This window comes from Coturnix japonica, chromosome 4 (assembly GCF_054131305.1).
Source record: "Coturnix japonica strain WE chromosome 4, WE-NBRP24, whole genome shotgun sequence".
In the NCBI taxonomy this organism is placed as follows: domain Eukaryota; kingdom Metazoa; phylum Chordata; class Aves; order Galliformes; family Phasianidae; genus Coturnix; species Coturnix japonica.
Window position 1 is genome coordinate 43,502,697 of NC_140666.1, and position 16,080 is coordinate 43,518,776.

Genomic DNA, 16,080 nt, shown 5'->3' on the forward strand with positions numbered 1-16,080 from the left:
CGGTGTGGGGCCGAGGGGCGCGTGTGCGGAGCTGCGGGAGGCTCATCTTATGGCCGGGTCATTGTGCAGCCGGAGGGGTTTATCCCCCGCAGCCAAATGAAAACGGGGAGGACAAAAAGAAACATCCCGGATAGCAACATTGGAGATACAAAGACTGTCACGGGCCAGTGCGAGTTGGCAAAATTGTATGTAAATGACGGCAGTTTTGTCCGTGGTGGCCCTCTGCTAATCCCGGAGAGAAAATCTACTTAGCCGGGGAAGTTCTGTCTGATTTGGTTAACAGTGCCCGAAATGAATCTATTAATAATTTATACGTCCAGGGAAACGCTGTATCTTTAATGCTACAATGCCAAAGGGGAGGGAGGGGGTCGCGCACCCGCCCGACGCTCGGGGTCGGGGTCCCGTTCGCACGGCGAGGGCGCCCGGTGCTGCGGGCCGAGGCAGTTCCCGCACGGCCCTTCACCGCTCCTGTGCGGCGGCGCTTCGGCCGGGAGGCACGCGGTGCGCGGCCCGTTGCGGTGCCGAACCGTCCGTCCGTCCGTCTGCCCGTTTCCCTGCGCGCAGAGGCGCGGCCGGTTCCCGTAGTGCGGTCATCCCGCGGCGCGCCCGGCTCTCTGCCCCGCACCGGGACGCGGGGGGTCCCGCTGGTGACCGGCTCCGCAGCTCCCCGTCCCGCCCCGCTCGGGGCAGAGCGCCGTGTCCCCGCCGCTTCGGGCCCCGCAGCGGGCAGCGGCGCGGGCGGTGCGTGCCCAATGCGGGGCGAGGCGCCGCGTGCCGTCGCTCCGTGCCGGGGGCGGCCGAGGAAAGTCCCCCCGAGACACGCGGGGCCGGGGCCGTAGGTTTGTTCCGGCGCCGTCCAGGCAGAGTCCGCGGCGCCGCGGCCCTATAGCACGGCGGGGGGGTGCTGGCCGGGCGGCAGCCCGAAGGCGCCGGGGGGCGGCGGGCCCAGCAAGCCGAGGTAGCGGCGCTCCAGGCCCTGCGCGGACGGGAGGAAGGCGGCGCGCTGCTGCCCGGGGCCGCCCAGGGCCGCGGGGGCGGGCAGGGCGCCGTAGGGCCACGGGAACGGCTCGGCGGGGCACGGCGGGCGCTCGGGGGGCGGCGGGAAGGAGGCGTCGGGCTCCGGCGGAGCGGCCAGGAGCGGCTCGGCGGCGAAGCGCGCCTTGGACTGCAGGAAGGCGAGGATGCGGGCGTACTTGGTGTCCTTGGTCTCCATCCGCTCCACCGTGGTCAGGTAGTGCACCAGGTTCTTCATGCACTCGTGGTAGCCGTAGTGGAAGTAGTTGGCGAACTCGGAGAGCAGCTCTGCGGGACGGGGCGCGGCTCCGCTCAGCGGGACGCGGGGATGAACGGGGCCGGGCCGCCCCGCCGCGCCCCCCGCGCCCGCACCTACCCTTCTCCCTGCCGCGGGGGAAGTCGGCCGAGTGCAGCGCCCGCAGGTACTGCACCGTCATCTCCAGGATCTCCGCCTTCTCCAGCTTCCCCGAGCCCTGCAACGCCCCGCGCCGTTACCGTCAGCCCGGCCCCGCGCCGCGCCCCGTCCGGCCCGTCTCCTCCCGCCCCGCCCCGCCGCCCGCACGCACCTGCTTGGCCAGCGCCAGCGGCACGGTGCGGCCCAGCTCGGCCAGGCACCGGTTGATGCGGTCCCGGCGCCGCTTCTCGATCACCTTGTGGGACACGGGCGTTCTGTGCGACGCGGGCGGCGCGTCACGGGCCGCGGCGGGGACCCTCGTGGCGCGCGGTGCGGGCGGCCCCGCGCTCCCCCTGCGCTCCTTGAGGCCCGAGGCCATGGCGGCTGTGCGGAGCCGCGCCGCGGGGCCGCTTATAAAGCCGCCTCGCCTGGGGGGGACGGGGCCCCCACGGGCCCCTGAGCCCAGAGGATTAGGGCGAGCCGCGCCGCGCCGGGGAATGTATGCATTAAAGATCAGGGGCGAGCGGGAACCAAGGGGCGAGGGCGAGGGAAAGCAGGGCCGGGGGGGCCGCCCGCTCCCCCCGCGTCCCCCCAGCCTCCCCCCGGCCGTCCCGTCCCGCACGTGACGCCCACGAGCGGGGCAGGGCCGGGCCGGGCCGGGCGCGGCGTGCGGGGCGCGGCACCGAGTCCCCTTGGCACCGCCCCGCACCGCCCCGCCGTGCCGCGCTGACCGCCTCGTGAAGCCTGTCCAGAGTCATTACAGTAATTAAGTAAGCCCTTAATAGGCTGTTCCGCCCGACGGCGGGGACAGCCCCCGTTGCCGGAGTGGCCCCGTTTGTTCGCCGGCTTTTCTCACGCGCCGCGGTGACACGGGCGGCTTTATGAGCGCTGGCAGCGCGGCTTTGTGCCGGCGCTCCGTGCGGCGGGGGCACCCGGCAGGTGTGGGCCCCGGGCTGGCACACGCCCCCCCGCCCCGCTCTCCCCCCCCGTCCCCATCCCCCCCCCCGGGGACCGCGGGCGGCTGCGGGCGGCCTTTGGCACACGACGCCGCTTTTTGTGTCGGCGCGGTCGCGGGCCGGGCCCCCCCGCCCCGCGCTGGAGAGGCCCAATTTGTAGCCTATTATCCTATAGGAAAATGTGCCATTGAGGAGCGTGAATGGTCGCATCGGGCCGAAATTTTAATAATGCGGGGCGAAGAAAAGAGGTGCAAATAAAGCGGGGCCCGCAGCTGGCCCGGAGCGCATTGTGCGCCGTCACCTGCGAGCGGGGTCGCCGACAGACCCGCCATTCATTTGCCTAATTTTGGTCAATTTAACAAACTTCGGGAGAAATTATTGTGGCATTGTCCGCCGGAGTAAAGCTTTCTGATCGAATTAACAGCGTGTTTTGATCCGGTAAATGTCATTAGAAAGAAAGAAACAATCGCGTTTAAAGGGGGGCTCCGCGCGGACCGCGCCAAGTGGAGACGCGGCGCGCACAGCTCACAAAGGGAGCACGGAACGGCCACAGGGCACTTTTGTACGCTCACATTGCCGAGGGGTTGTACACAAAAAGGCATTATTTCATACTTGAATACGTTTAATCCAACAATTGTCTATTTTCCGCAAACATATTTTCACAGCCTTCTCGGCTCCTCTCTCCGCCGCCCGCCCGCGCCCCGCTCTGCCGAGCGCACACGGCTTCCAGCTCCTCCGCCCGGCCCGGCCCGGCCCGACCCGGCCCGGCCCGACCTCGGGACTCCCCCGCACCCCGCCCCGCCGCCGGGCCCCGCCACGCCGCCGCCCCGAGCCCCGCCGTCCCCCCCCCGGCCCCGCCGTCCGTGCGCCCCGCGCCTCACCCGAGCGGCCACCGGCCCGGCGCCCAGCGGCTGCGGGAGGGGCGCGCCCGGCTCGGTCCGCCGCTGGAACCCGGGCCCGGTTCGGGGGGTTCGGGGGCCGAGGGGGAGTCGCGCCTTCGGGGACGGCTCCGGGGGCGGCTCGGGGGGAGACCCGCGCGTCTCGCCGCCGGCGGCCCGCCCGGGTGCGTTGCGCTACATTCAGTGCCGTACAATGGGATTAAACGCACACCGTTATCATCCAAATTAACCAAACTCTGAATGCCAAACGGGGGGCTGGGGGGGGAAGGGGGGGCTTCCCCTCTCTCTTTTTCTCCACGAGCAAGGACGGAGTTGATCCTCTTACTGTCTGTGTTAACCGCCAGCTGCGGGCACCTGCGGGGCCGCTTGTTACCCGGGGACGCTGGTTATGGTCCTCCCGGGGATACGGCTCCGGGACGCTGCCCCGGGAGACGGGGAGCGGGGGCTGCAGGCGGGGGGCTGCCCCGGGATGGAGCGAGGCGGCGTCGGGATGGACGTGGCACGAGGATGGACGTGAGCTCCCCTTCCCGGCCCCGTGCCGGGTGCTGATGGAGCTGCCCCTGGGGCTCACGCTGTTGCTGGCACTGCTGCTGGCAGGCGCCGTCCTCCTGCAGCCCGTGTCAGCCCGGGGCTGCGTGCCCTTAGGCTGAGCTGCGGTGCTGCGACGTCGAAAGCTTTCTCCAGCACGTGCCTGTAGGTTGTAGCGTCTCCTTCGCTGCCTCTTTTGTGCCAGCAATAAAATTCCTAACGCAGGTGTCGTGCAGCTAACAGACAGGGAATCCTACACCAAAGTGTATGGGCACTAATGAGAGCAGCCAGCACTGCCGCATCCCTCAAAGCTGCACGTCGGCACAACACCTGACGGAGCTGTTACCATCAGATTTCCTTACCTATGGCACAGCTCAGGCTGTGTGTACCATGTGCTGTGCTGGGAGAGGCCCTCAGCGCTGCACAGGGACCCATAGTGTTGCACAGAGGAGCCTGCTCGGTGCTGCCCACGTTGTTTGGGCAGAGCACACTGAGTGCTGGTGCTGTGCTGGGGGCAGGTGGGCAGCATGTGCACTGTGTGCCTTGTGTTAGTGGTCCTGCGGGTATGTGCGAGAACTGCTCCGAAAGTAATGCCTCCTGTTGTATGACAAGGCCAGAGGTGGATGTTGGTGGTATGGCAGTAAGGGCTGAACCTTCCCACCAGTATTCAGTTAGTTTGTTGCTGTGTGACAGACGGCAGCAGAGGGCACTGTGACAGAATGGAGTCTGACATGGAAGTATGTGTGAAGCAAAGGGCTGTCACTGAATCCCTCCACGCAGAAAAAAATGGCACCCACTGATGTTCATTGACACTTGCTGAACGTTTCCACAGTGTGGTGTGAGCACAGGGAGGTGGTGGGTGTTGCTTTTCAGCAGCAGTGACACTGACGTCGAGTCATTTCTGCTGGTGCAAACTGTCACCAGTGCAGCATGCAACCTCTTGTGAAAATGCAGAGCTAATGGTGCTGCCTGGGCTGGAAAAGAATACTTTGTAGCTGAGAACATGCTATATTCAATAATGTTATTGTGCACTTTGTATCTGTTGTAGTTTCCATGGAAATAAATAGAAGGCGTTACTTGTGGAGCAAGCCACAGAATGTCCGTGGAAACACAATGTCAATAGGAGGCATTACTTTTGGAGCAGCCACATATAATGATAATAAAATATCTACCCCTCAACTCCAGTTGTGGGCTGCAAAGTGGCAGTTTCCCCTCAGCACCGCCCCGCAGTGCTGGCATTACACCTCATACACCTGAGTGTGCACTGCTTGGCAGATGGAGGGGAGCCATGGATGCTGCCTGCTCAGTGCTGGGCCTGCCCCGTCCCACATCCTCATTAGTGGTCTGATGGTGGGTCTCCTCCTGAGAGAGCTCCCAAAGGAGCCTGAGCAAGCAGCTCTGGGTGTCCTTTCCTGAGTAGGATTGAGGCGGAGGGGCCAGAGGGCCCTGCCCACCTCAGCCATGCTGTGCTTCTGAATTGCCTGTGTGAACGTGTAGCCCTGATGTAATTCCCTCCTGGTTTGGTTTGGCACGAAGGAAGCATTGAACATTTTTAGAGATTCAGCTCTTTTACTCTACTCTGAATGGGATGTAACTCATTTAGATTCAGGGCTTCTGCACCTGTGTAAAGCAGAATAAATGGGAAGGAAAGTATGGCCTTTTTGTTTATTGTGCTTCACCACATGTTGCATTATGACTTGACTCATTAAGGAGTCATTAACAGCCATTATACTTCTGACTACTGTGTAAACAATGCTAATTCAATGGGAATTCAGAGCCTAATTCCCTCTAGAGTCTTTTATAACTCCTGCGGGTGACTTTCTTTCTAGCTGAAGTGGAATAGCGGACCCCTGTGAGAGATGTATGAATTCTGAGTATTCTACTAATTGAGAGATGCCATAGTTCAAGAAAGCCATTATTACAACCCCTGGGCACTGAGGCTTACGTGTGCAATGGAGATTTGATGGGCTTCCTTTCAGCACAGCAGTTCCCCTTTGGCTTCTCTTGCTTCCAAAAGGCTGAGCAGATCAGTGCTGTTCCCTGCTCCGCTGCCTTCCAAAAAATGTGCCAGTAAGAAGCACTGGGAAGGACAAACATGTCCACAACACCATGTACTGTGGTGCCTTTCTTCATAAAATTCAAGGATGTCCATATGCAGGTCACATATGGTGGGGCTAAACCTTCCTCTGTGTGGAAGTACAGCCTTGAGCTCTGCCCAAGGCCTGCACCACTACAAAACATGGCTGCCGCTATCGCTTGAGGCACAGTGACTGTCCCGGAGGAGTGTGTTTCTGGGCTGTCTCATCATTTGGATGGCTTTTGGCTCCAGTTTGATTTGTCTGCCCTTTCTGTCGGTCTATATCTATCCACCAGAAGGCCTTGGTGAAGCTCTGTGAAGCCTGATGCTGGGGTATCCATGGGAATGGGCTGAACTTTGGAGGGGTGAGGCAGAAGCACTCTGATTTTGCTGCTCTGATCTGGGCAGGCTGCAGTTCTTCTCAGTGTCGGGTAGGAAGAGGGTAAGGAGCTCTGTTAGACTGTTCAAAGGAGGGAGCTGGGCTTATTCAGCCTGGAGAAGAGAAGGCTCCGAGGACACCTCAATGCAGCCTTCCAGTGCTTAAAGGGAGACTATAAATGAGAGAGAGACAGGCTTTGTACATGACCTGATAGCAATAGAACAAGGGAGAAGGGCTTTAAACTACCAGAAGGGCGATTCGGGACAGATATGAGGAGGAATGTCTTTACTCAGAGGGCAGTGAGGTGCTGGCACTGCTGCCCAGAGCTGTGGGTGCCCCATCCCTGGAGGTGCCCAAGGTTGGATGGGCCCTGGGCAGCCTGAACTGGTGGGGGGCACCCAGCCCATGGCAGGGAGTGGGACTGGTGGGGGGGGTTGAGGTCCCTTTTGACACCCGTGCCCCAGTATATGCACTTGAAAAGGCTGCTCAGCCTTGTGCTCGTGTTTAACCCTCCCAGCACTGTGTGTAGAAGGTAGATTGCTTTAACCCTCTGGCACACGGCATTTCCCAAAGGCCTTTCTGATGGACAAGCTGTCGCTGTCCCTTGTCAGCTCAGTGTGTGTTGGTTTGCGGTCGCATCTGTGGAGATTAGGGGTTGGCTACTGCCCTCTAGTGATCCAGCTAATTTCACCATAGCCTGAGGTTTTATCTTTCTCCGGTCCGTCTGCTAAATTTTACCTTTGAGTGTGATCAGAGACATGAAATTCCATCCACAGAGGCAGTGGATGCCCCGTCCCTGGAGACAGCCCAGGTCAGGCAGGAGGGGCTCTGAGCACCTGATGGAGCTGCAGGTTCAGTGCAGAGGTTTGGACCAGATGGCCTTCAGGGGTCTTTTCCAACTCAAACAGTCCTATGATTCTATGATATTACAAATTAATGTTGAACCAGAATCCAGGTGGTCTCAGGATTTACATCAGGTGATCTGTCCTTGATGCAGGCACCAACTGGTACGTATCTAAAAGTACAGCTGTTAGAAGCTACGCATGCCGTGTTGAGCATTTGTATTGCCACCTAGGATAGTTCTCTCCCAGTTATTTGCAAGGGAATAAGCATCCTGATTAATTTATTGCTTGCACAAAGACATCTTTGGGTTGTATCTCATCACTTTGCCTTTAGAATTCAGTGGGGCAGAGGTTACAAAAGTTCTTGGCATCTGCCATGGGGTGTAGGAGGAAATCAGCAGCAAAGTAGTGTTGTGCAACCTACAGATATTTTTGGAGGTATGTCTGAGCAATACAACATTTGCTTTACCTGCTGATGGAGTTGCTTCTTATGCAGTCAAAAATGCCCCTTTTGAAAGAGTGTTTTGGAGAGGCCTCTATGGGATCAAAACTTGCAAAGGTGTGAGGATGGCTTGCAAATTTACAGGATTAGATGATTTACACAGGAACAGCCAGCCAGCAAATGCCTTTTTGTGTGAACATGAGACTGTCAGACGATGGTGATTCACCACTCAGCTGAGGGAAGGGGAAGAGAGAAAATTTAGGGGTGGAAAAAAGGGTGAGGGAAGGGAGAGCGTGTTTCAGAGAGCGCTGTTTCCAATTGAGCATCACATACCCCAGAATGACCTCGAATGATCCTAAAAATAGCTTGGTACTGGAGATGGCAGTTTTTTCCTCAATCTCCCTCTGAAGCAGCAGAGCCTCAGACTGGGCTGGGCATTGTGGTACAGCGTGATGAACATGCACCAGAGGGTAGTGAACAGCTGAGAGTACCTCCCACAGCACGAGGAAAGCTCTTCTAACACACACAGACTCACTGCAGCAACACTAAGCCTGGAACAAACAGCAAATTCCAATTTTTCCACTGTTTGACCTCATTCTCAGTGTCTTTTTTCAAACCCTGCACAGCTGCCATTCACCTATTTTAGTGCAAGGAACCAGCCTCCTGGTGCCTGCAGCTGGAATCTCCTTTAATTCTACAGGGAGGTGGGAACACCTCCAGGGCTCTGTGAATGCCAGCAGTACTGGCTTTGTGAGTGGCCAAACAGAAGGTGTTTGACTCAGGCTGACATGTAAACACAGCTCTGGACTTTGTTCTTCATTCTCTGTGTTATATAAGTTGGTAGCCTAAATTACCAATCTAAAAAGTCAACCTTCTTCCAGGGAGCAGAGGGAGAGGGAGGCCCTTCTGGTAATGGCCTGGCATGCTGAAAGCACAATAATGCTGACATATGTGGTATGGAAAAACCTGGCACCAGTCATCTTTCCAGGGTATTCTCTGCTTTCTGTGCACTTTGGCAGTGCTTGCCTTTGTGCCTTCCTGATGATCGTCTGCTTTCCTCTGCCACATTATCATTTCTGTGTGCTGGCAGTGGCTGAGTTACCCTGTGTCACTGTGTGGGGTGCCTGCTCTGGGCCAGCACATTTTCATTCCTTTCTCACGTGTTAGTTCTGCATCTCCCCATGGCATCTTGCTTTTCTTGTCTCAGATCTGAGCTATGTCTTGTTAGTGGTTCACCGAGCTCCTTAGTCCCAGCTCTTTGTCTCCCACTGGTCACAGCTCCTCTTACAGCTTCCCCTTTCATTTTGTACTCAATAACACACTGCTCACAAGTCTCAATTTCATAGGGCACGTTACTCTTCATTCATTGGTATAACATTTCACAGTCTGAGGTTTCATCCACCACAGCTAACTGGAAGTGCCTCCAAAACACTTTTGGGCTGCCTGCTACCAGACATTAATCTGCTTTCTGACAGCCTTCCTCTTTGCAGGGTCTCCAAATGGTGAAGCATAGGTGACACCTCCAAGATGACTCTCATGGTTTTCTGTCCTGCTGGTAGCCAAGGCCGTGATGCAGCTCTGCATTGTAGCGTACAGTGATAGGACTGGTTTTGCAGCAGCCACCAAAGCAGTTTCCCCACAGGATTGCCTTGCTATTGCTCTCTCTGCTTAGATTGGATGGGAAGCTCCAGGAAAATAGCAGAGGTGCAGTGGCTCTGGAGGAGCTGGGTTTGGCAGAAGCATGGCTGGGCTTTTGGTTATCTTTTAGTTGGCAATGTGTGAACTGGTAAACCATTTGGAGAAACTTTAGTTTAAACTCTGTACTTAGACTTCTGCTGTTCCTTAGACACAGGTGATGTGTTTTGCAAGGATAATAGAGTTAATCTTGCATAAGCTGGCACAAGGTGTGTGACTTTCCCCTGTCGCACTTGCCTTCTGCTCTGAGCAGCTGTGGTTTGGGATGCAGGCTGTCAGGAGACTGTTGGTGGCACTGAGTGGCGGTGTATCCCAAAGCTCTGCCTGGGTGGGTTGTGTAAACCCTGCCTGAACGGGTTGCCCTTTAGGTCCTTATGGGCCCACCTACAAAACACGATGTGTATCGTTATGGCTGTGCAGGCCCTGGGCCAACAGTGAGAGGCAGGCATGGATAAATGAAGGTGTTGAAACATGCAGATGTGAACAGCAGTGTGCAAGAAGATGCACGTCCCCGCATGCTTCTTGGTAAACACTGCACTTGTTGTATTCCTGAGGGACCTGACATTGTTGTGTGCTCTTTTGTGCGCTGGTGTAGAATCCCCACATGGGCACCCTGTGTGCATCATGCCATCATCCTGAAAATGGGACTCAGCTTTGGTAACCTCCTCCCTCCTGTGCCCAGTTCTCTCTTGCCTCTGTTATCCTCTCCCAAATAACCTCTAATTATCTGTGCCAATGAGTGAAGCGCAATCCTACTCTGTCCCCTCAGGGCACCTCAGCATTTGTGAATGGTTAACTCAGATCTCAGATAACTCACTGCATTCTTGCAGGAAGCCCAAGCCAATGACATTATTTTAACCTTTTACCCACTTAGCTTTTCCCATAACAACTACAATTCCCTCTGCCCTAGGCAATGTAAGTAGAAAAGCTGTCTTCCCCCCACACTGCTGGTGAGGCTGCAGATAGCGCTGCTTCAGACAGCTCCGTTGCTGGTGGACGGGCACAGATTGCTCCAAGAGGCAGTGTCACAACGGGATTGGCAAAGAGTGATAGAGAGAGACAGAATGGGCCTGAGTTGCTACAGCAATCTGTTGAAATGCTGTGGAAAAAGCAGTGTTGCAAGTCAGGCAGAGGTGAGACTTGGATGCCGCGCTGGGAGAGTGGAGAGGACAAGGCCAGGCCCAGTGCAACATTGGCTACTGAGTGGAAAGGTCACAAAGTCGGCCTGAAGTATGGGACTGCAGTGTGCCCTCTTACCCGTATTCCTAAAGACACAGAGAAGGGAGCACACCTTGGTCTACTTGTTCCCCTTCAGTCTGATTTATGAGGCCAGGATGCACATCAGATGTCTTCTGCTGAGTGCTGTGCTTAAAATATGGCTTACGTTCATGCCAGTTTTCACGGACGTGACCTTGTCTGCTCACAGAAAATGAGCATGGGCTGATGAGCAGCTGTAGGAAGGGCAGCTGAAATGTCTTGGCCGCTGCACACACAGGTCAAGGGGATGTGTCTAAGTACTTCGGGAGTATCACACCGCACAAATGAACTGAGCTGGGAGCTTTCTTTAGTCTGTGGGCAACAGCCAAGAGTAACATGTTACTTCTACAGAATGGGCAGATGGAAGAGAGGCACCATTCAACTGTACAAACCAATGCCATTGCTTTGAATGCAGTAGTTGTCTCACCCAGCACCCACACAGGTATGTGGTTCTGGATGTTTGCAGGAACATCTCCCAGCTCTGCCCCAGCAGCTTTGGGACAGCCCTTTTGCACACAGTATTTGTGTTCTGGAGCAGCACACCACCAAGGTGTGCTCACATAGGTGTAAGCAATGGGAAGGTGAAGGGCCACCAGATGGCACTCAGGAATCTGCAGCAGGTTCCTGGCAGAGCAGGTGTCTTCCCTGCATGGCCAGCCCTGCCCCACTCCGGGGACTCCCAGAGCCTATGCAGTCCCTGGAAGCCCAGCTGGTTCCTGCATCATCCCTCACAAGCAGATCTGCTCCTAGCTGAGGGCACAGCTCTTCTCTGGGAGGACCGTTTCTCCTTGGGTAGATTGTCCTGTATTTCTCTTCCAGCAGCTTTCAGTAACATAGGCTGCTGCTGGTGGGAGAACTATAGCAATGGCTCCACTGATGCTGGTGGAAAAACAATGTTGAAATATGTCCATAGCACCCCAAAACCAACAGATGTACTGTTTGGGCTGGGGTAGTTGTGCTAATAATACATATACTTTTAGTTCGATGAGAATGGGGAAAAGATGGAGATATGGGAACAGTTTGGGCTTTGGGTTTTTTTGCTGACAGAGTGATCCTAGAAATCTACACAGGCTTGAACAAAACACACTTTTTTTGCTTTCAGTCTGTTTGCAGTTGAGCTTGGTTTGAAAGAATAATGTGAAACAAAATGGCAAACTTTTGTGTCAGAAAGAAAAAGAAAATGCTGTCATGAATGAGCAGTGAGTTGGAGGCCCAGAGCTGCTGATGTTGATGTAAGCTCATGAGTGCTTTTACTCAGCTGCAGGAGGAACCACAGTGACCAGGGGTCTGAATTCTCTGTGTCTGGTTTGGAATTAAATCAGTAGTAACTGAGACAAAATTATTTACAGCATGAAGCCTGTTGCCTGCATGGAAAAATTGCCATTCTGCCTATCTACCCTAAGGTACCTGAGCAATCTCCTCCTTTCCTGCCATTTTGCCTCAGGATCAGTAAGACAGTAGAATAAAACAGAATAAAACAGGCGCTAGTCCTAGGCCAGAAGCAGGGTCAGCCCCTGTGAAGATGGGAGATTTCCTATCTGGTGATGTGGCAGGATGAATCCTCATTACAGGATTTCTCCCAGAGATGATCACAGAGTCAGGTGGTGGGTGGCAGGGAACTACTAGGGCTGGGTTAGCTGGAGAGAAGGCTTCAGAGCAGTGAGAGCCAGTGCCATGCTAATGGGAAAGTGAAAGTGAAGCCATGAAGAACGGGGTGAAGTGTAATCATTGCTTGCAAAGCAGATCTTGCAGGGTAAGGATGTGCCCCATGAAAAACATCAGGGGTTGCCACCAGCAGCTTGCAGATAAAATGCAGCAAATCGCTAGCTATGGAGTCAGAGTGGATGCTGTTTGCAAAGGATGTCTTAAACCCTTCTTTTAAATGGAAGGGTTGAAAAAAAGGCTGTGAGTGGAATGAAGCTGTGATGATAAGATACAGTTGAGGGATGGGTGGCTCCTCAAGCATACAGTGACATTGCTGTGGATGCTTGTGATGAATTGAGAAGACAGAGAAAGAAAGTTCTTGGATCAGAAGGCTGATGTGAAAGAGCTACGAGAAGTTCAGATAACAAGACGACAGAGGTGAGATTACATCAGGCTATGTCGGGAGGATGGAGATAGTGTGGACTGCAAGTAGCAGCAATACAGCAGAGACTGCCCACATCCATGAATGTGTTCTCCTCCCTTTCTTGGGTTTGATCCAGGGTGAGAAGTGTGAGAAAAACTAGATACTGTACAGGATTTTCAGGTCAGGGTATATTTGTGTTTGTAAGTCTAGCTGCAGTGCTTGAAGGCACACTTGAAGTGTGATTAAGATTCTCTTTCTTGGCTCATTTTTGAATGTATTCTTATTCTTTGAGCCAAAATGAGTTGGGTTTTGGCATCATTTGGGATCATTTTAGACTTCAACCACAAACAATGTTTGGATTCTGTTTTGACCCGCATAGTTTTATGTACTCTTTAAGTTTTCCTGTTCACTTGCAACTCCTAACAAGAACAAATACTTTCCTTTTGTCTCCCCGAAACCATTCTCCTATGACTTCTTGAGGAAAGAAGAGAGACCTTGAGGTTTTGTTGAACCTCATGAGTTTCTCCTGAGCCCACCATCTGTCTCTGGATGGAATCTCATCCCTCAGGTGTGTCAATGCACCATATAGGTTGGTTCATGCTGGCACCTGTGTAGATGCCAACTTTAAGATAAAACATGCCTGTGGGATGGCCTTAATTTTGAAAACACATACACTGAATTGTTGCACTTAGTTTTGGAACCAAAGTAAACAAATCAGATTACGAAGTGAATTAGAATTGGTTTTGCAAGAATACCCACATAAACAGTTCCACAAACCTACCCGACGATACAGAAAAGATGCAGAGAATGATAATGAGCTGTCACTCCCTTTCCCTTCTCTTTCTCAACCTCTCTTGAGATCAGATCTGACTTAATAACATAATATCACCTGATATGCATTAGCTCAGCTGAGCTTCTTTATGTGAATTCTTTGGTACCAGTGCATGATGTGATGCCAGCCCAAGTATTCTGAAGTGTTTTTTTTTAATGTCCATGCAGGAGAGTTGAACAGATCCACCAAATGGAACTGGCTCAAAAGCTGCTTGGTCTGATAAGTTTGGTTTCTTTGTGCAGACCAGCTTTTGGTTTTCATGCAGCAGCATGTCTGTTTACACCTATGTACACTATGTCAAAATACCTTGATAGTGATAACTACAAACACATGTAAGCACAAAAATAGTGTCACACCCTATCAACTACAAGGCCAATCAGTGTATCAAGGAAAACAATCCTCTCTAAATAATGGACTAAATAGATTTTGTTTTTGGAGCTGTAACCAGTTTATCAGAGTCAATTGCCCAGTGGAGGACAGATTGGGATAGAAAATGACGTTCTGGAGAGGTCAGAAGGCCGTATAATCAGGCACAGGGACCCTCTAGCTCACAGGTTCACAGGTTACACGAGCAGTGAGCATGCAAAGAGCTGAACTAGGCCCTGGTCTGCTGTTACTGGGGTCAGGGAGCTTGCTTCAGTTCAGTACCCTGAGCCTCTCCAAGTGAGCAGTGCCTGAGCTCTTCTGCCACTGCTGTAAAATTGAATTTTGACCCCTCCACTGGGAAGAGCAAAGTGTATTGCACTGCTTCATCCTCAAAGCAAGCAAAATGCCACATTGTCTAGACTGCTGAGAAGTGCTGAACACTCAGGACTGGCTACCTGCAATTGATAAACAAGGCTGTGGGAGCAAAGTCAAATCCCTGGTTGTAGTTAAGAAGGTAACAAAAGGACTTGCAGTGCTGGACTTCTGCACTTTGCTTAGGGGTAGTAGTTGGAGTGCAGACTCAGACAATCTTAGTGGGACTCTGCGGAAATAAACAATGCTTAAGGACATTGCCTTTGGGACCATTTGCAGTGAGGGATTCCATGTGTTTCTAAAAGCAGACAGGTCATTTAGGTGGAATATTTCTTTTCAGAGAATATTCAAGATCAAAAAGAAGCCACCAAGCAGTGACATAATTTCATAAAGAAAACAGGCCCAGGAGGTATGCAACCTAAAACTTATAATGGGAGCCGGATTCCTGAGAGCAGGAGGTCAGGAGAAGAGGTGTTTTCCTCTCACTGCTTCTGAGAATGTTAGAAGAACATGCTGAAGTTCATGTTTGGAGAAACCGCCTGTGCCTAATTTCATCTACCGTCAGCCAATCCATCCATTGAAAAATCTCTGCTGTCTTAATTTAGAGGGGACTGCAAAGTCTCCTTACCCTTCCCACTCACTAATCAGGGATGAATGGCAGAAGATTTTGAGAAACCTCAGCAGCCCCATTGTTACAAATTGCCCCCCAGCTCATCAGTGGTCTGACGTTATTTGTCATATGACTTCATCTGGGGACTTGTAAGAAGCAACTGCAAAGATGCTCAGGCACCTGCCTTTCTCAGCCCTCCCACTGCGTGCTGAATGTTGTCCACGTACAAGCGCAATTTGTTGCCTTTCCAAGAATTAGAAGATAAAGAAGACTAAGGGAGAGCAATCAAGGTCATTAATCCTCGATAGTACAATAAGTGTTTATTCAAATCAGTCTTTAAGGAACAGTGTAGCCCATCAATGTGTAAGTACCTCCATGCTATTGTAACCATTATATGCATATTAAAATACTGCTTCCAATTAAAAACCCATCTGAAAAAGTGATGTTGAGCTTGGTAAATACAGGAGAGAAGCAAGAACTGTTGTAAGAGCTATGTGTCTTCTCTTGAGCCAACTGATACTGATTGGAAAAAGAAGCTCTCTGACACATATGTCCTTTACAAGTTAAACACAAGCAGCAAACCTCAAGCTAATTGCAACCAGAAAGTGTTGCTCTGAGCTAACTTAGCTGGAGTTATAAATTAACCTTTTATTTAAAACCGACTGTAGAACAGAGAAGGCTGTTAACAAAGGAAGAAATGATAATGTTGTGAGTTCATCTTGAGAAGGGATCAGATGGGCATCACCTGGAACAGCAGACGGCAAAATGATGGGCTGTGAAAGCACTGCCTCTCTGATTCTGGTGTATCTAGTAGCTATTGGAGTACTTAAGTTTCGTTCATGCATTTATTTCTGAAGGCCTGTGGTAGGCCTTTCTATAAGGTCAGGATTGAGTAGTCAGATGTGGGTGAGTTATCCTGCAAAATCTTTTTGCCAGTGATTATGTACTTCTGTATTGTTTTGATGGGGTATTTCTGTACATTTTAGCTGGCTTCTTTTTGAGTTTGTGTATATAACCTGTAGGATGATTAAGTATATTACAGAATGTATGTTCATAGAATCAGTGGATCCTGATTAATGTGTAGTGAGAGAGAGCTTTTGGAGGCAAAACATGTAGCCAAATGCAAAGTATGCTGAAAGACTTTCTTAAGAGTTTCTTCAGAGCTTGTACAATGTTCTTCACAAGATGAGGCCTGGGCAGGAGGGCAAGGAGCCACAGCAGCAGTAACTTCTTGTAACCCCTGAAAGCAACATGACATGGCAAAGCCTGTACAGCAGCCCTCTGATGCAAGATAGTTTTAACTCAATAGCAGGAGCTGTGAAACTGGATTTATTGCATTGTGAAACCAG

The 16,080-nt window shown here is 52.7% G+C and overlaps 2 protein-coding genes across 2 annotated transcripts in view; one reads left to right on the forward strand and one right to left on the reverse strand.

Annotated features, from left to right (window-relative positions):
- Positions 1–750: 750 nt before the first annotated feature.
- On the reverse strand, positions 751–2,113 carry HELT (helt bHLH transcription factor). Its single transcript, XM_015861412.3, has 3 exons — positions 1,581–2,113; positions 1,391–1,487; positions 751–1,302 (listed from the first exon to the last, which is right to left on the reverse strand). The coding sequence occupies exons 1-3, from the start codon at positions 1,785–1,787 to the stop codon at positions 884–886; spliced, it is 723 nt and encodes a 240-aa protein (XP_015716898.2). The 5' UTR covers positions 1,788–2,113; the 3' UTR covers positions 751–883.
- Positions 1,107–16,080, forward strand: part of ACSL1 (acyl-CoA synthetase long chain family member 1) — a 66,509-nt gene continuing 51,535 nt past the window's right edge. Inside the window, exon 1 of the mRNA XM_085546673.1 lies at positions 1,107–1,231. The gene's annotated coding sequence lies outside the window, so the exon portion shown is untranslated. The remainder of the gene's footprint in view (positions 1,232–16,080) is intronic.